The sequence below is a fragment of the Oryx dammah genome, unplaced genomic scaffold (assembly GCF_014754425.2).
Source record: "Oryx dammah isolate SB20612 unplaced genomic scaffold, SCBI_Odam_1.1 HiC_scaffold_6, whole genome shotgun sequence".
Classification (NCBI taxonomy): Eukaryota; Metazoa; Chordata; class Mammalia; order Artiodactyla; family Bovidae; genus Oryx; species Oryx dammah.
Genome location: NW_024070190.1, coordinates 24,870,557 through 24,890,297, shown reverse-complemented (window position 1 = coordinate 24,890,297; position 19,741 = coordinate 24,870,557). Strand labels below are relative to the sequence as shown.

Sequence of the window (19,741 nt, the reverse complement as noted above, 5' to 3'; positions counted from 1 at the left end):
AGCGAATCCCCCAGTTAGCAGGTTTCTCCTGAGGATGGGGTGATGTCTAGAAAGTGCTTAGTGCAAAGCCCTGCACCAAGTTATTAAGAACTACTGTCCTTTCTCTGAGGCCACTGGAATGCCATGGCTAATCCCTAGCTCAGGCCCTCTTGCCAATGGCTTCCTCACACCTTCCCCTCTCTCTCAGGCTCCACATATTCTCCTTCAGAGGAATGAGACAACAATAGCAGCCCAGCCCACATGGTCACCAAGACCCATCAGGCCATCTCTCAGGGCCAGTTGTTGCCAACTGGGCCCTGAGGTCTCTGCCAAGAGTGGCTGAAGACACAAGCCTGCTGAGATGGCAGGTCAGCATGGAGCTGTGTGTGGAGCGATGGGATAGGAGCTGGGTTTTAAAGGGCCCTGGCTACAGGTATCATCTATCTATTAGTTATCTGTGCTGCATAACATGTGACCCAACACTGAGGAGCTTAAAGGAACAAGCATCTTATTGTCTCAGGGTTCCTGTGGGTCAGATGTCCGGGCATGGTTTAGCTGGGTCTCCTGGCTCAAGGTCTCTCAGGAGGTGGTAGTCAAGGTGCCAGCTGGGTGGCAGTCACCCCAGGGCTCTACAGGGCCTGCAGGATCCACGTCCAGGCTGGCTCACATGGCTGCTGGCTGCCTGCAGAAGACGCCATGTCCAAGTCTCTCCTGTAGTGGCCAGTTTGGGTTCCTCACCACCAGGGCCTCCACAGGCTGCCTGAGTGCCTTAACAGGGCAGCTGCTGAGGAGAGACGGAGAGAGCGAGCCCAAGGCAGAAAGCACAGTCTCCTTGTGGCCTGATCTTGGAAGAGGCACCCCATCACTTTTGCCCTATTCTGTTCACTAGGAGGAAGTTGTTATGTCCAGCCCACATCCAAAATGGGGGCAACGCCAGGCTGTGACTACTGGGGCATCACTGGGGACCATCTTAGAGACCGCCTGATTCACTGGGGGTAGGGTCAGGGAAAGATGCCATCATAACTTTGTATCTGTTTGTTTACTTGGCCACCCTGGTCTTACTTGCAGCATGTGAGATCTAGTTCCCTAACCAGGGATTGAACCCAGGCCCCCTGCATTGGAAGCATGGAGTCTTAGCCCCATGACTGTTTTATAGAGTCGAGAGAGCCCAAACTCAGTGACTCTGGCTCAAGGGCTGGCTCCTCGGTATAGCCTTCAGCTATCTGCCACTTTGCTACTTACGGCTCCAGTTTCCTCCTCTGCTGCTGCTGCTGCTGCTAAGTCGCTTCAGTACCAGGTGAGATAACATTCCAGCCCAGCTGACCTCACAAGTTGTGTTGTGGATCAAAAGACACACGGTCTTATGAATATACTTAAGCAAGCCTGCAAATATTACACACCAGTTGGTGTGGTGATGGTGTTCTTACATTATTAAAGGGAGTCTTGGGTCAGTAGTAGTAAAAATCTACCCATAAGAAAATCCATCTATCAGGAACTTCCCTGGTGGTCCAGTGGCTAAGACTCCACACTCCCAAGGTAGGGGGCAAAGTTTGATCCCTGGTTGAAGAACTAGATCCCACATACTCTGACTATGGCCCAGCAAAACCAAATAAAAATAATAAATATATATGTTTTTAAATCCACCCATAAAAAATCCCACTCACAGGAGTGCACCTTAGGGTACATATCCATAGGGCACCATATCATTCAGTCGAAGCCATCCTTCCCACTTTGACTGAGTCCTCAGCTGGCCTAGGTTAGGCAGTGTGCATTTATTCACTCATTCATTCATTCACAGAGGCCCTCACATTCAGTGCCCCTCACCAGCTTCCTGCTGCTGCTGCTGCTGCTAAGTCACTTCAGTCGTGTCCAACTCTGTGCGACCCCATAGATGGCAGCCCACCAGGCTCCTCTCTCCCTGGGATTCTCCAGGCAAGAATACTGGAGTGGGTTGCCATTTCCTTCTCCAATGCATGAAAGTGAAAAGTGAAAGTGAAGTCAGTCGTGCCCGACTCTTAGCGACCCCATGGACTGCAGCCTACCAGGCTCCTCCATCCATGGGATTTTCCAGGCAAGAGTACTGGAGTGGGGTGTCATTACCAGCTCCCACAATTCTGTGACGCAGACATTAGTAACCCCACAGACCACCTAGAAGAAACAGGAGCTATTCTGTATCTCGAGGGCAAAGCTCAGACCCCACATTTAGTAGGAGCCCTGAAAACATGTCTGCTGAGTGAATCTTGCAGAAAGAGCCCCGGTAAGTGTGAAGAGAGGGGTTTGACCACAGTCCCAGTACTTCGAAGCTGTGTGACCAGAAGCAAGTTCCTGTCCCTCTCTGAACTTCAGGTCTCTCATCTACATAGTAGAGATCCGAGCTTGCAAACTACAGGTCCAGAGGCCCCAGCCAGGGTGTGAATATGCTGTTTAGGGCTAATTCAGGGTTTAATTTTATTTTAAAATGAGTTGCCAATATATGAGTTGGGAGATTTCCATAAAACCCAAAGTTTTCAGTTTTTATTGAAAAATGAGAAGACTGACTACACTGGACCCATTGTATATGTACAGTAATTGACTGGCTGGGGCAGGAGCTGCCCTTGAACTGTGCTGTTTGGACACAGTGCCGCCTCCACTTTCTCCCTATAGCCTTGCCCAGCATGCTTCACCCTGAGGTGTCACTGCCTGGCCCCAACAGGTACCTGAGCTTGCAACCCCAGATGTCAGCATAATCTGACTGTTCTTTGGCTCTGTGAGGCCTAAAGATGGCTTTACAGGATCCCTGAGTGATGAAAACCATTAACACCCTGGATAAGAAGCCACTTGGGCTGAGCAGAGAGAAACTGCTGTTTCTGAGGATGACACAGAGTCTACAAATAGCTTCAGAGCCAGGTGAGTGGTGACACCTGCCCCATCACACCTGGGTGGGGACTGGGCATGCTTCAGTCCCTGGCTCAGTCCAGGGACAGTCCCTGCTCCTGATGCTGACTGAAGTCAGCACAGGAAGAAATGATTTCACAGCCGAGCCTGTGGAGCAGGTGGAATTTTCTCTGGCTCAGGCAAGAGGCAGTGATGATGTCTGATTTTCCAAAGAGGATAGAAGGTGTAACACAGTGGGATGAAGTGTTGTACCATCCATGGTTTCCCAGTGCTATTCAACAATGTGAGACCTCAAGCTGGCCTTCAGGATTCTCTATGACTGCCACACCTCATCCCCTGCAAGGCTTTCAGCTCATGGTTAACACTGGAGCCTTTCCTTGAAGGTGGCCTGACCTCTCCTAGTGCTGGGCTGGCCTTGACTCGTTCCCCCTCTGGAATCTCCTCTCTGCATCCTTTTGTCTCTGTCCCTCAAATGCAGTTGTCTCCAGGCTGACCCCCCAGACAGAAACCATCTTCCTTGTCCCCTAAGTTCCACAGCCCCCTGGCTAACTCCTTAGTTTCTCTCTTGCTGTGTCATCTGTCCAAGGTTGGTCTCTCTTGCCCTCCCCACTCTGTCCCAACTACCAGCTCCTTGATAATCACGACAAATGCAAACCCTGATTTCGGAGTCAGACTCCTTCCAGCTCTGTCCTTGGGCAACTCCCCCACCTAACACTTTGGGCCTTGCTTCCCCATCTATGCAATGGAACTGCTTCTCAGGCTGCGGTGAGGGCTAGGCAAGGGCTTTGGAAATTAAAGCCGTTACACAAGTGAAGGCAGCTCTTCCCTGGCGCCGGGCTCTCATACTCCATTGAGACAGAGTCCCTCCAGGAGCCGGCTTGCGAGACAATAGGGGACTGAGAATATACTTGGTTAGCTAAGAGCTATATGAGCCCAGGGCCTGGAACTGACATGTAAGGTGATTCTTCTCTTCCTCTTTGTAATCTGCAGTATGCACTGATATAGGGGAGGATGTGGGGGATGTGCTGGGGGCCCACACAGGGCAGGGAGCAAGCCAGCTTCCTCAGCAAGCCTATTCTACTTCAAGGTACAATCACAAAAAGGAGAAGCTATTCCTCAGGACAGAGTGAGGCCCTGTCCTGGACTGGGACCTGGGGAGCATCTGGGCTCCAGGAGGCAGCTGGGGTATCAATGAGTGACCAGGCTCCTCCTGGGCCAGAAATAGAGAAGAGGACTGTGGACTTCCAGAAAAGGGCCAAGCCAGTATTCCCATGCAGCTAGGACCCTCTGCTCTGCCCTCATGAATTGCCTCAGGTCAGCATTTTTCTGCCTGACCTCTTCCCAGAGTCATTTCAGGGTCTGGGGCAGGTCAATTTAGAGTTTAAGTTCATCTGACTCCAAGGCCCAAATCCCACCCTCTTCTCTCCCCACTCAGAACTCTGAGCCCCTGCAGCTGAGGCCCACCACTGTCTGAGCAAAAACCATCCACGCTCTGCCCTGCACTGACGCTCACGGCACAGCACTTAATAGCTGACCAGCCCCCTTACTCTTGTTCCTTTCATTCTTGGAACAGACCTGGAAAACAAGAAGGGGAGAGATTAGAATCACACACTATTCTGCAGAGCCGCTGGCGGCGGGGGACTTCCCGGTTCGCTGACCTCTGGGCAGCGCCTTCCTCTCTCCCAGCCTCAGTCACACATCTTGGGAACTGCAGATGTTGGCTCAGATGCTCCGCCAAGTCCCCTTCCAGTCATTCATTTCCTGTGGGCCTCCCATGCCCGCAGGCTTCTGTGAAGCCCACCTCAGCCTGGGGGGTCGATTCCCCCTCACTGTGGTTCCTCGCTCTCAGTTCCCCTTCTCGTCCCATCTTGCCTTCTCGCTTTTCCTTGGACTGGCCCCTGTGCTATGTTACCCGCAGAGGCAGTTTTGGGGGCAGGATTGGGGGCAGGAGGGGAGCTAGCAGCCATCTGTCCTGGTTGCTGGCATTCAGGACTATCAGTCTGGGGGTCAGGGACGGGGAGTCAGACCCAGTCCTGGCAGAGGGCTGGGGGTCTGGTAAGAGCATGACAGGCCCAGGCTGAGTCTGGAAGAGGGACTGGTTTCTAGAAGCATCTGGAGACAAGCCCAGGCTTGGACAAGGAGCCCTGTGTTCACAATGGGAGGTGTCTGCCTGTCTCCTCCTGTCACTTCTCATTCTAATCCCGCCTCTCGTCTCCAACTTTCTTTGACTGACTCTCAGTTGCCACGGTCTTTCTTGGTCTCTCTGTCCATTTGCAGGGCTTATGGGGCAAGGGACAGTGAACACAAAAGCCTCAAAGGCAGACTTCTGTTATATTCAAAGAAAAACATATGGCGGCTCCTATTTTGGAGTTAACCACGTTTTAGCATTTACCCCTCCTTTTCATCTATTGGGACCCTCACAAAATAGAACCGGCCTCCCTTGGCGAAGTCGTATCTGTCCCTCAGGTCTCCAGCCCTGGTTGGGGTGTGTTCAGACTTCACGCCTCGCCGCCCCACCAGCCGGGGTGCGCTGCCAGCTGGGACCAGCAGGGAGAGCCCGCGAACAGGTTGGAGGGGGCGGGATGGAGGCGGGGCCGCGAGGCCGGCTGGGCCAATAAAGGCGGCGGTGCGCGGCAGCCGCTGACTCTGCCCTCTGTGCACTAGTGACCCTCCCTTCCGTCCTCTCCGTTCGCCGGTTGATCTCTAGCTCGGACCCGCGAGCCCATGATGCTGGCGCTCCGCTGCGGCCCCCGCCTGCTCGGCCTGCTCTCCGGCCCGCGCTCAGCGCACCTGCGCCTCCCCGCGGTCCGCGCTTGCAGCAGCGGCAGCGGCTCCCGCGGCCCGTCCTCTTCCTCCGGGAACCCGCTCGTGTACCTGGACGTGGGCGCTGACGGGCAGCCGCTCGGCCGCGTGGTGCTGGAGGTGAGACCACCGGACCGGACCGCGCTGGACTGGGCGTGGGGGATGGTCCCGGAAGAGTCTTGGACTCCAGGCCGGCGCTGTGCCTGGCTCGCTGGGTGACCTTGCTTCCTGCCCCCGGGCTCTGGGCCTCAGTTTCCCCATCTCTTAAGAAGGGGCATCGGACTGGTCTCTCCAGGCCTCCCCTTCGGATCTTTGGACTAGTGGAGGCGGGAGGGAAGGCGCGTGTGGAGGAGAAAGCTCAAGGTCAGATCGTAGGCTAGGAGGGTCCGCCCCGCTGGCCGGCCGCGGAGGGGCTCCGAGACTTAACCGGGTGAGCGCCTAGGCCCAAGCTTCGAGGTGGGTGTGTCAAGGGGCTCGGGGGTCGGGGCGGCGGGCGGGCTGGAAGCTCACGTGGTGGCCCTTGCAGAAGGCGGAGCCGGCCCCAGGCCCGCCCCCCGCTATCGGGCTGTCGGGAGAGCTAAGGTGGTTTTGGGCCGCCTCCTCTCCCAGCAGTTCCGGCTGGCCTGGCCGCAAGCTCCAGCCACCAGACAGACGTGGCCTAGACCTCTTGGGGTCAGGGCACTGTGCTCAGAGCTCTTCGCTCCAACCCCAACCCCAGCCACCCTCCCAAGGTAACACAGTGCCTGTCCCAGCTCTGTGGGCCTTTTTGAAAGACAAAGCAAGAAACCTACACAGTCCAGAAAGTAACAGAAGGGAAGCTTGGATGTAGCCTACAAGCCCATTTTAAACAAAGGTGTCTCAGTTAAACCTCGGTTTCCTCTTCTGGAAAATGGAGAGCACCTGTTTATTTTAAAGGTTCGGCACCAGAGTGGCTCTTGCAACTGGGAGGCCAGAGGCAGGCTTGGATGGGGCTCCAGCCTTCCCTTTCCCTGACCCTCCTGCCTCTGAGCCTCAGTTTCCCACCTGCCCACTGGGGAGCTTGGACTGGCTCCCCCCCGGGGCCACCCTCTCCAAGCCCTGGGTCTCTGATGCTTTGGGCCCAGCTGAAGCAGCTCTGCCAGTTCTGCCCCCAGAAGAAGGCCAGGGTGGTGTTGTCATCTCTTCTGACAGACTGGGAAATCGAGGCTGCCCCTCCCAACCTGCAGTTCAGGAAGCAGCTGGCAGAAATGATTGCTTAGGTGGCCTCCCACGGAGGATTGAGAATGACAGGAATGGTGCTTTCCCTGGCTCCTGGACCGTGTAGGGGGTTGGGTCCTTCCTTCTTCTGCCTCTGGACTGAGCCTGTCTTCCCTCTCCTTTCCCCGCAGCTGAAGGCAGATGTCGTCCCAAAGACAGCAGGTAAGACGGGGACTGGGGCCTTCTGAGTCTGGGCCACATGGAAGAGAGAGGGGCATGGCGAGGTGGGTGGGATGGTGAGAGGAGTCAGGGTGGAGACCTATGGCCAGATGGGAGTACACCACCACATGTGCTCAGCTGCTGGGGACCTTGGAGCAGCCTCTGACCCTCTCTGAGCCTCCTGGTGGAGGGTGGACTTACTTGGACTCCTTGCCCCACTGACCCGGTGCTACTCCTGCCACAGTGCTCAGATGCTGCGGTCAGGGCACAGGATGATTTGTCCCAGGTCACACGGTCAGCAGAGACCCCGGGGCAGGGGTCTTTCCATGTCCGGGGGGTGGGTGCGTAGAGAGGGCGCCGGCTAGAACCAGCTGTGGCCCCTGCACTGAGGCCTGGCCCTGCTGACCTGCTTTTTTCCTTCACCTCCCGCTCCCCCCGCCACCCCAGAGAACTTCAGAGCCCTGTGCACCGGGGAGAAGGGCTTCGGATACAAAGGGTCCACATTCCACAGAGTGATTCCGTCCTTCATGTGCCAGGTATGGTGGGCCTCTTCCTGCCTCGACTTCTTCTGTAAGTGGCATAGAGACGGGGGCACGTTGGAGAATATCACGGAGAATAGCCAGTGTGCTTGTGCCTGGAGAGTACTGGATGGAGGGCAACCACGGCCATTCGCTCAGCCTGTCCTCTCCTTCTGAGAGTCTGGAGCTTGTCCTGGCAGCCATAATCCCTTCCCTGCCCCAGGAGCTAAGCAACAGGACAAGCGGCAGGTCGGCCCTGCTTGGCAGGGCTGGGAGAGTGGAGCGGCGGAGGGAGAATGGCATCGGGGTGTGGATGTGCTGGAGGCTTTGGAGTAACAGTGTATTCGGTCTCTGCCCACAGCCCCCAGTGTGTCCCACCAAGCACTCGGCATAGGAGATGAGGAGGAAGGGGAGGAGGAGGGAGGCCAGGCACAGACAAGAACACGCAGGTCCGGACTTGGAGCCTCTCTCCAGCATAGGGCATCTTTCTCGGTTAAATGCATTTGCTCTTTAGTCATATGTTCGGCCTCTTTTCAGAAGCATTAGCTTTGCTGTGTTAGAAGTTTTGTGGGTAGGTGTGGCAGGCGAGAATTTCCGCTGGTGCCAGGACCTGAGCCATGCTAAGGGTTGTCCTGTGTTAGGTCAGACCCTGCTAAGACAGGGGCTCATGTCTGAGGCCAGCAGGCCTGGAGGCAGGAGCATGGCTGTCATGACCTCTTTGAAGTCCTTTCAGCTGGGATTTCTGCCCCCCAGTTCCCTCTACCCTGACCTGGTGGCTGTCATCACATCATGGTGAGTGGCATGGGTTGGGGCTGGGCCTGCTGACGTGTTGAACATGAGGAACGCAGTGACTGGCGGGGCTTGTGGCTGTGGGACAGGCCTGGCCACAGCCCATGGCTCTCAGCTGCAGAGGTCCCCAGCTCTGCCTGAGGCTGTAGATTGAGCAGGAGCCGAAGCAGATGTCCAAGCTGGGCTAGGATCTTACTCTCACCACAGTAGGCAGGGGCAGGGACTCCAAAGCTGGTGGGCTCTTGGAAGCATGGGATGGTGGGACCAGGCACCGGGAGGCCCGGTCCTCTCTGGGGACACCTTATTGGCATTTGTGGATGCTTCAAAAGCAGAGCTGGTCAGGTGATCCCTTTCACCTGAGGAGGTCATCTCAGGAAAAGAGCAATATGATGGGGGCTGGGGGCTGGGGCTGGCAGACCCTGGGCTCTTCTGTCTGTGGCTCCTTGTGGAAGCCTCGGGCAAGCCGTGAGGAAGACCACCAGCCCTGGGTGGACTTTGTCCTAGGCTGGGTGGAAGGGAGATGCTGGGACAGGAACTGGGGCTCAGCGGAGGGACCTGGCTCTGTGCCAGCTACCCACAGACCACACCGGGGAACAGGGACTGCTGGCCTCCTCCTTGTTTACCCTCCAAGAGTTGTGGGTAGAAAATTCTAGGTCTCTTAAGAAGCAGCTCGAAATGGCTGAGAATTTTTAAGGATCATTTAAAATCTCACTCAGACAAAAATGAATCATTCAGAAACCAGGGTAGTTATTGGGGCAGAAAGTATTAAACCTTTATTTTGTTGTTGCTTACGCTCCTTAGCATTATATTAGCCCTTCTATCATTGGGTGTTTTCTGACCCCTTTGGCTGAGGGCTCCCAGCTGGGTGGGCCCTGGAGGGCTGGGCGCTGTGTCCCAGCATGGGAATAGCACCCCTCTGCCAGCTCTAGTGGCGACACTCAGCTGGCGCTCCGTGTTCACAGGCTGGTGACTTCACCAACCACAATGGCACGGGGGGAAAGTCCATCTATGGAAGCCGCTTTCCTGACGAGAACTTCAAGCTGAAGCACGAGGGGCCGGGTGAGTAAGGCTGTCAGTCTCCACCTGGGTATGTGCCCTGAGCTGTGAGCCTGGCGCTGCCACCCCAGCAGGCCTGGAGGCTGCAACCGGATAGCTCCGCATCTAGGGACACATCTTCCTTCCTTCAGGGTGATAGGTGGGCTTACTGGATTGTCCCAGAGGCTTTTTTATCCTGAGCTCTGTTTCAAAAACAAACCTTTCTTTGACCACCATTCTCTGAGAGCCGTTAAGCAAAGCCCTAGCTTTGTGTTACCTTGAGAACCCAACGTGCGATGTGGAAAAAGCTAGAGTTCAGGGCTGGAGGTCCTGCCCCTGCTCTACCACTGAGAGCTTCCAGGAGGCCCTTCCCTCCTGTGTCGTCAAGGCGGACAGGCCCTGGGTGGCTGTGTGCTCTGGGCTTGGCTCTCCTCTTCTGAGCCCCAAGTAGCTTCAGCCCCAAGCCTCCTTCCTGTGGTGTACATCATCCGCTCTTGAACAGCTCCCAGGTGAGATGCCTCCTGGGACAGCCTGCTCATCCCTTGTTTTCGCAGGTGTCCTGTCCATGGCCAATGCGGGCCCCAACACCAACGGCTCCCAGTTCTTCATTTGCACCATAAAGACAGACTGGTGAGTTGCTGGCTCCTGGTCCAGGCCCTCAGGGTAGCAGGGGTGGCCTTGAGCTGGAGGGGGAGGGTAGTTTGAGGCCAAACTCTCTGCTCTGGGGCAGTAGCCCTCACCCGGCTGAGTGTGTAAGAGGAGAAAGGCCCCGAAAGGATTGAGGACTAATTTGGGTTATTTTGCAACTCTGTCTTTGATCAGGCTTCCCATTGTTGCTGTAGCTGGAATTTCTCAGTGTTCTGAGCATGCACATGTACACACAGGAAAGAATTCTTTTACAAAATACTTTGGGGAAATGCTGCAGAACTTACCAGGCCTCGGGATGGCTTGTGGCAGAAGCTTGCTCACTTGGTTTAACCTGCCGTTTCCCAGCTTATTTAACGTTGGGCTGCACCTTGGAAAATGCTGCAGTAGACAGCTTTTGGATATCACACCGGATTTCTCATTAGGCATTAGCACCAGCCTGTGGCAGCCACCAGCCCCCCAGGAACCCTCTTTCCCATTGCCCTTGTATTTTAGGGATGTCTTCCCAGGTCAGTTTCCCACAGTTTTCGCTTCCCAGAGTCCCCTGTGTCCTCACCCTGAGGCATCTCAGCCGGGTAAGGGGACAACAGCTGGCCTGGAGCTAAAACATAATAAAGCCCGTTTCCAAGGACTTTAGGGAGACCCGGGTGGTGGCGGATACTAGTGATCTGTAGCCTCTGAGCCAGAAGGGACACGGATGTTGGAGTGGGCAGGTTGTTGCTGGCCCTGCCTGCCCTCCTTCTGTGAAAACCCCTAGTGGAACCCAAAGTGTAACCAGGCTTGGTTGATGGCCCTGAACTGAGCTGCCTTTTAGATTCTCGGGACTCTCTCAGGCTGAGAGCTGCTTGGGACTCGAGTAGGTTCACCATACATATCATCTTGGCTCTCACCTCAGAGTTCCTGACAGTTAAGGCAGTTCCATAAGGGCCTTTCCTGGTGCTCCAGTGGTTAAGAGTCCACCTTCTGATGCAGGGGGTATGGGTTTGATGCTTGGTCAGGGAGTTCATATCCCAGATGCCTCGTGTCCAAAAAAAAAAAAAAACCCATAAATAAACCCTAGAAACAATATTGTAACAAATTCAATAAAGACTTCAAAAATGGTCCACATTAAAAAAAAAAAAACAAACCTTAAAATGATTCCATTTACACAGACTTATTTCTTCAGAGTAGTTCAATATCCCATCATCTCCCTGTGCAGAATGAGAACAATTCACTCTTTGTAGGTGAGGTTCCCAGGATTCAGGTTGAGTGGCCTGGGCTGAGGTCGCACAGCAGGTGAGCCAGAGCACAGCCTGGGAGGGAGCCATCCTCTGGTGTGTGCTGGGGAACTCAGCAAGGCTCCATATGGGACCTGTGAGAGGCTGGGCCAGCTTTTCAGTCCGAGTTCCTTTCAGAACTGCTGTTTTCAGTAAATAGTTCCCTGACCAAGGGACTGTGACCCCGGGTGACATTGCAGCGCTCTCGTTTCTGCTTACCTGGCTCACCTCTCCTCCCAGGCTGGATGGCAAACATGTTGTGTTTGGCCATGTGAAAGAGGGCATGGACGTCGTGAAGAAAATAGAATCTTTTGGCTCCAAGAGTGGGAAGACATCCAAGAAGATTGTCATCACAGACTGCGGCCAGTTGAGCTGACCCTGTGTGCTTCCAGGAGGCCTCTCAGGAGTGTCAGACCCCACAGGACCCACCGGGCAGCTTCCCTAGTGCCCTTCCTTCCCCAGCCCCCGTTTCTGGACGCCCATTGTGGATACAGTGTTGCCGCTCCTCGTAGGCATTGCCTGTGACCGCCCGGCTCAAGTTCACCCGTGCCTCGGGCACAGATGATGGGTTAGCTTTGAAGGCGGTTTCTGCCTTTTCTTTGACCACAGGGGAAAGCCAGTTGCTGTAAAGGGCTGTCATGTCTGTTTAATACTGTCTTTCTGATCGGAATAATTTCACTAGACTCCCTGGAGCTGAAGCTGTGACACTAACTACTCCAGGCTGTGGCGTTACCTGAGTTGGAGGCGCAGGCCACAGACCTACAGAGCTTGGCCTTCGGAGCGCACTCCAGGCCTTTGTGACGGTCCCACAGCCGCGGCCTTTAATCCCAGCCACTGTGAATCCCCTTGGTTTGCTGCTCTTGTATTTGGGGAGAGCCCATGGGGGTGGAAGCAGCTGAACCGGGGGACAGACCCCACTGCAAGCTGTGCCTTGTCAATGTGAATTCCCAGGTTGAAAATAGAAATAGCCTGTAAGTGCTATGTGCTCTGGAAGGAAGTCAAGGTGTGTTTTCCTGGTGGGCTTTGATTTGTTTTTCCTGTGTGTTTAATAAATTAAATCTATTGATTATGTACACAATATACTTTTGGAAAATTTCTTTATGTTCACCTTAGATGTGAAAATAAATCCTATTTTCTATAAAGGACTGTCTGGTGTCCATGCCTTTAGCAAGCACTGTCTATAACACAGGTGTTTGGAGCCAGCATTTATTGTTAACTGCTGTCACTCCGTGCTCTGAGCAGGGCCTTTATGTGGACTTGCAGTCCACCAGCAACCTCTGAGGGTATTCTTGTTATCCTGTTCAACAGGAGAGGAAACAGGCTCAGACAAACTGTCTCAGCACCCACAGCCCACCCTAGCGCCCTGGTATGCCTCTGGGTGACTGAGCCTCAGTTCTGCTCAGCAGAGTAATGGGATAACAGTGCCCAGCGCACAGGGTGGTGAAGGTTGGACATGATCTGTGGAAAGTACACAGCATGGGCCCTGGCATGTGGTCTGGAGGGGCAAGGGCACCATTTCTGGTGTGTCTGGGTCTTAGAAAAGAAGGAGCTCTGATTACGTCGGACTAGATGTGGACTTCACTTCCCTCTGTGCCATTTAAGTTTGGAGTTACAGGGGTTTCTAAATTGGCATGGGGGGCAGATTGAGGGGTAGGAGGAGAGTAAGAACTTCCTTAAACAGCCAAGGGAGGACCATCTGAATAATAGAAGAATCACAGGATGATTAGCATTGCCTCACCTCGGAGTTTCCTGAGTGTGATGGTGTGTGGTCCCAGGTCCTTGTAGCCATTCTCAGCTAACTGTGGCTGGACTCTCTATAGTGGCTCAGCGGCAAATAATCCGCCTGGCAATGCAGGAGACTTGGGTTCAATTCCTGGGCTGGGAAAATCCTCTGCAGAAGGAAATGGCAACCCATTCCAGTATTCTTGCTAGGATAATCGCATGGACAGAGGAGCCTGGTGGGAGTGACTTAGCAACGAAAAGCAAAAATAAGTAGAGGGTTTGGGTCATTAGAGTCACAGAGAGTCTCTGTGAAGTCAGCTACACGGGTTGGGAGCTCAGCTCATCTAGTAGTTCTCAAACAGCTCTCAGAGAGCCTTGAAGCGTCCTCCGACATGAGCACGGCCCCTGAACCTCCCTTCAGTCGTTCAGTCGCTAAGTCGTGTGCGACTCTGCAACCCCATGGACTGCAGCATGTCAAGCTTCCCTGTCCTTCACTTTCTCCTGGAGTTTACTCAAATTCCTGTCCATTGAGTAGGTGATGCCATCCAACCATCTCCTCCTCTGTCAACCCCTTCTCCTCCTGTCCTCAATCTTTCCCAGCATCAGGGTCTTATCCAGGGAGTGGGCTCTTCACATCAGGTGGTCTTTCAATCATAGATACCCTCTTATGTTTTCTAAAAGGGATCTCATTTGAAGAGTGGGATCTTGAGCCAAGTATCAATAACAGTTATTGGTCAGTCCATCCAGCATTTTACAGATGGGTAAACGGAGGCTGCCAGAGGGGTCACGGTTGCCAAGGTGACCTCCTGAGTCAGTTGGCAGAGCAGGGGCTAGAATCCTGGACCTAACAGACCAGAGGGCTTTCGTGGGAGGCGTTTCCACAGACTCCTTTGTCTTCAGATCACACACATTCAGAGCTCTTTGAATTTCTTAGGTCAAAGCCATGATTTCCGTCCCTGTGGTTTCCTCTTGACCTCTGGGGGTTCTGGGAGGCAGCGGTGCTGTTGACAAGTGTGAGGGCCAGCCCCCTGAGGTGTGACCACTGGGCCCCTGGTGACTTCTGAGGGGCCGCAGGGCCACAGAGCCTGTGGGCATGTGTTCAGTTCACAGAGCATTTCCTTTTTGACAAGGAGGAAGCGTATGTGTATGTGCAAGCGTGTCCCTCCCATGCAGAGGAGTCTCGTGTGATGTAGGGGAAGGAAGTATTCAGGAATTTCCTAAAAACAGAATTTCCCAAAGGTGGGGCTGTTCCCTATATTTCTTTTCCTAGAACTCTTGCACAAGGGCCCGAATTGGTCTTACTATACAAAGCAGAGCCTGCGCAACAGACAAATTAAGACGCTGACTTGTTGCTGACGCACAGTGCCTAATGCATGAAGGGAACAGTGAGTCATACACGTGCTCTCACAGATGGAATCATACGTGGATGTCATGTAAACACAATGTGTTTAAATATCTGAAATAGCAGTTTTCTGAGACAACACAGGAGAGCTTTTCACACTGACTTCATTGAACCTTTAAACCATGAAATTTTTGTGCCTTGTTTTACATCCCTGGATATGTTCCAGTGCCTCCTGGCTTACAGTCTATGGGAACTTGCATAGAATTAGTATTCTGCTGTTGTGTGAAATTGTATAAATCTTACTTATGTTGAATTGGTCCATAGTGCTTTTCAGGTCTACTATATCCTCCTACTTTTTTATTTATTCTATTAATTTTTGAGAGTTTGATATTGAAACTCCAACTAAAAAAAAAATCTTGATTTATCTACTTAAAAATATTGTAATATATAGTGGAACTATAAGTAACTTTGTATTCTCCAAGTGTCCTGTAAATATGTTATAATGCTTTCATAATTTAAAAACTAAAAAGATTATAAAAGCTAAAAAAAAATGACTTCATTGAGGTATAATTTACCTGCAATAAAATTCACACATTTTACATGTACAGATCAATGACTTCACAAATTAATACACTGAGTAATCGCCACCGAATTAAATTAAAGAACATATCTCCATGAAGAGATGGAAAGCTTCCATCTTTCCAGAAAGCTACCTCTGTGCCTGCTCCCAGGAACCCAGTGATTCTGTCTCTGTGGATACCTTTTACCTGTTCTAGAACCTGGCAGAAATGGAACCCTACAAGATTTACTTTTTGTGTCTGACTTCTTTCGTGTAGCATGTATGAGGATGTGGGAGAATTTAACACACTGCTAGGCTTTATAGAATGTTGCTCCATGAAACGGAATGGCAGTTGGTGCTCCCAAGGTCTGGTAAGGTCGAAACAATGCTTCTCCTAGGAATCAAGTGGTGCTGAGAAACCATGCAGATTCCCAGGCCACAGCTGAGACCTGTGGGATACCAGTCTCTGAGGGTGGAATCTAGGTCTCTGAATTTTCAGATAACAATTCAACTAAAGTTTGAGATTTTGAGTGTAGGCGAGAGGGGGCCAGGCTGAAAAGGGAGGCCACCAGACCACTGAAGTCACGGTTAACTTGCGAAACACTATTCACTGTGTGCTCCGGGAAGCTGGAGTAAGACCCTCCGCCTGTAAAAGACGCTTCACTTGAGTTTCCAGGTGGACACTCTTGGGTGATGGGTAGGTCAGCCTGTTTAGCCAGGCTTTGTGGGGACTGGTGGCTTGGGTGGGCCCAGACAGGAGAAAATTTCTCAGTGAACAACTTCTGGAGGCCACGAGTCAGATCTGTGTCTGGGATACACTGGAATAGGGTGAACAGAGAAAGTCTTCGTTCCATGCTGCGTATTCCGATGGCTCCATATATCTGTGAATATACTGGAAAAACATTGAAGTATATACTTCAGGTGGATGAATTGTATGACACATGAACAATATCACAATAAATATGCTTAAAAATATGTGATATAAAGTGCCGGGGTCCAGCCCCGGTGGATCCAGGGAATTCGAAGCGGGGATGGTGTTGGCGAGGAAAACTTATTTATTTATTAATATAAGATTAGATTAGGAAAAAATAGTGTAGTAGGAAAATTAAGTGGAGAAAGAAGGCTGAATAACTTGGATTACGTGGAAGACCAATAAAATTCCAGACAAGGAATTTGCACCATCTACGTTGGGCCACCAGCACTCGCTTGAATATCTAAGGGTGCCTCGCCTTAGGCTCCCTTTCGGGCGTGGGTCTTAACAGCCAGGGCAAGTAAGTAGACTTGGCGAGCCTCCACGCCCCAGATGGGAATTCAGCCTGAAATTAAAGTAAAGAGGAGAGGGAGGGAAAGGGAGAAAAGGAAAGAGAGAGAGAGACATGGGGGAAACCAGTCCAGCGACTGGCTCTGGCCCCTGTAGTCTAGAAAGGCCTTTTATACCTTTTTTTGATTGTACATAGAGATCAATGGGTAATACAAAATTATGCAGTGTTAGCAGCCCAGACTCTTATCAAAACCAGGCTTTTCTCTCTGCATACCTAATTGTATACACAAGTCTTAGGTGATTTACATCATCTTCTGGCCAAAAAGGGCCAATTAACATTTTACAGCCTTTCTTCTGATAGGGTTTGTCGACCAGAAGACTTATTTGTGTTGATCTTCCCAAGGTTTGGTGCCACTCTCAGAAAGCACTAAATAAAGTTACATTCTTACATAGCAAGGACACAAGAGGAGTGCAGTGATATATAACAAAGAGAAGTAATTAACTCAAAAGTCTAGTGTTGCTAACATCAAAACTACTATATATCTTTTTCCATATCCCATTTACATTGATTAACATCCTCCCAGGTGCCTAAAAGATAAAATATGGAGGTCTGGCGGCAATCATTGAGTCAACAGTGAAAACCCGTCACCAATATGATTTTTAACTCTTTAGAAAAGGCTCTGTATCTTTAAGGTGATTTTAAGCTTTATGCCTCTCTTGGTTGGGGGGTTGTAAGCAATTCACAAGCTGTAAGAGGCGGGGAACCTATTAGGCAAGCTAGAGAGCTATCAAGGGGGTTTAACTGAAACATCCCTTTCAAATGCAGAAGACTAAAGCCCTGATTTGACTTTTTCCAGAGAATATTAGAAGAGTGGAAAAGCAGGCAGATTCTTATTTTTTTGGGGGGGTGGATGCTCAGGAAATTCCAGGGGGAAAACCTAAGGTCTGATTAGCCTTGCCATCAGAGCTCTGCCGCATGACCTTGTCACGGGTGGAATTCCTCACGTTGGCTCCCGGCAATAAAGTCTCAATTCTTTGGGTGTGCAAGCTGTTACTCTGATGTCCTGTCCTTCTGGAAAATGCTGAGATTTGACCTGGTGATGGAAGTCTTGGTTGGTCTTGTGTATTACCTTTCAAAGCACCCATCTGTGGTGAAGTGTGTTCTCAGACACAGAAGGGCAGGCTACTTGCACAGGCAAGGGAGGAATGGAGTGACTGGAGGGTTCAAGTTGTTAGTTTCATTTGGGCCCAAACAGATGTCCCCATCACAGACTTCAGGATCCAATTCCTTTCCACTGATGCTCTTCACGTGAAAGCCTTAGCAAGACTGTGAATTCAAATGATACTGTAATTCAGCTGATTACACAATTAAATTTTTGTTTGATTTTAAATGATGTCAGTCCATTTCTATAAGAAATGAAAGATGTTTTCGAGTTGTCATGGAAGCTTTCTGGTTCTCAGACCTTAACATAAGCCGAGAATTAAAGGACATGTTTGTCATTTTCCTTTGGTAAACAATCAAGCGTGCTCAGAATAATTCTCTGCACAGTGTGGTCCTTATGGTCATGGATACTGCCATAACCATCGTGCGTGCAGCCACCTGGCTTCCCAAGGCACGGGCCTCTCTCGTCACTTAACCGCAGGTGACGGCTCTGTGGTGTCACGGCATGCCATGCATCACCATCATTCCACTTCCTATTGTTCAGCCATGCCTTCAAGCCCAGGGGCGCAGCTAAACACATCTCTACCTACCACCTTTGTAGGGTTATCTCCTAGGATCACCGCCAGTGTCAACGCTGCTCAGGGTCCAGACAGAATACAGAAACAACACAGTGATTCTAACAGGGAAAGTTTAATGCAAAAAGGTGTTAACCACACATGGGTTCACCTAACAGTGCCTCTCTAGTGCCCTCTACTGATGGTGTGTGTGTGTGTGTGTGTGTGTGTCTGTCTGTCTGTCTGTCTGTCTGGTGTGTGTTGCTCAGTCGTGTTCTACTCTTTCCCACCCAATGGACTGTGGCCCGCCAGGCTCCTCAGTCCCGTGAGATTCTCCAGGCAAGAATACTGGAATGAGTTGCCATTTCCTTTTCCAGGGTATCTTCCCGACCCAGGATAGAACCTGGGTCTCCTGTATTGCAGGCAGATTCTTTAATGTCTGACCCACCAGGGGAGCCCCTCTACTAATAAAGGTTAATATAACTTCAGGTGGCAAGAAACAATGGTTACGGTATCACAAACAGGGTAATGAAGGGAAGAGTTAGAGTTAAAAGACAAGGAACTTGTAAGTGGTGGCATTGCTCTCTTATCTAATCTGGCAAACTCTGCCATTCAATTAAAAGTTTAGGCCACTTATATTCAACTTAATTATCAATATAGTTAGATTTAAATTGACCTCCTTTCTATTTATTTTATCTTTGTCCCCTCCTTACCTTCTTTTGGATTGAGTTTTTCCTCCCAAATGATTTCATTCTACCTCCACTATTGACGGATTAGACTTAATTCTTCACTTTGTATTTTCAGTGGTCTCTCTAGGATTTACAATATGTAGCTTAACTTATCACAGATTACCTGTAAATAATATTGTACTACTTTACATGTGTGTAAGAATTGCTAGCCTCAATGGCAACTTCATGTTTAAGATTTTGAGGAACATCAAACTGTTTTCCAGAGTGGCTAGAAATTTTATATTCTCACAAGCAATGCATAAGCATTTTGATTTCTCCATGGCCTCACCAGCACTTCTTATTATTCATCTTTCTGAGTCTTGTCGTCAAAGTAGTATTTCATTTAGGTTTTGATTTGCATACTCCCAATGACTAATTTTTTGGGGGCTCCAAAATCACTGCAGATGGTGATTGCAGCCATGAAATTAAAAGACACTTACTCCTTGGAACGAAAGTTATGACCAACCTAGACAGCATATTCAAAAGCAGAGACATTACTTTGCTAACAAAGGTCCATCTAATCAAGGCTATGGTTTTTCCAGTGGTCGTGTATGGATGTGGGAGTTGGACTGTGAAGAAGGCTGAGCGCCGCACCAAAGAATTGATGCTTTTGAACTGTGGTGTTGGAGAAGACTCTTTAGAGTCCCTTGGACTGCAAGGAGATCCAACCAGTCCATTCTGAAGAAGATCAGCCCTGGGTGTTCATTGGAAGGACTGATGCTAAAGCTGAAACTCCAGTACTTTGGCCACCTCATGCGAAGAGTTGACTCATTGGAAAAGACTCTGATGCCAGGAGGGATTGGGGACAGGAGGAGAAGGGGATGACAGAGGATGAGATGGCTGGATGGCATCACCGGCTCAATGGACATGGGTTTGGGTGAACTCTGGGAGTTGGTGACGGACAGGGAGGCCTGGCGTGCTGCAATTCATGGGGTCCCAAAGAGTCGGACACGACTGAGCGACTGAACTGAGCTGAACTGAATGACTAATGATGTTGAGCATCTCCTCATGTGTTTATGGATCCTATGAACATCTTCTTTGAAGAAATTTGTTGATTTTTAAGTTGGATTATTTGTCTTTTTACCATTGAGTTGTAAGAGCTCTTTATTTATTTGAGATA

At 51.0% G+C, this 19,741-nt stretch overlaps 1 protein-coding gene across 1 annotated transcript; it reads left to right on the top strand.

Moving 5' to 3' along the window:
• Positions 1–5,455: 5,455 nt before the first annotated feature.
• PPIF (peptidylprolyl isomerase F) lies at positions 5,456–12,439 on the top strand. Its single transcript, XM_040242613.1, has 6 exons — positions 5,456–5,775; positions 7,023–7,053; positions 7,498–7,586; positions 9,320–9,416; positions 9,947–10,022; positions 11,534–12,439. The coding sequence occupies exons 1-6, from the start codon at positions 5,578–5,580 to the stop codon at positions 11,667–11,669; spliced, it is 627 nt and encodes a 208-aa protein (XP_040098547.1). The 5' UTR covers positions 5,456–5,577; the 3' UTR covers positions 11,670–12,439.
• Positions 12,440–19,741: the final 7,302 nt, after the last annotated feature.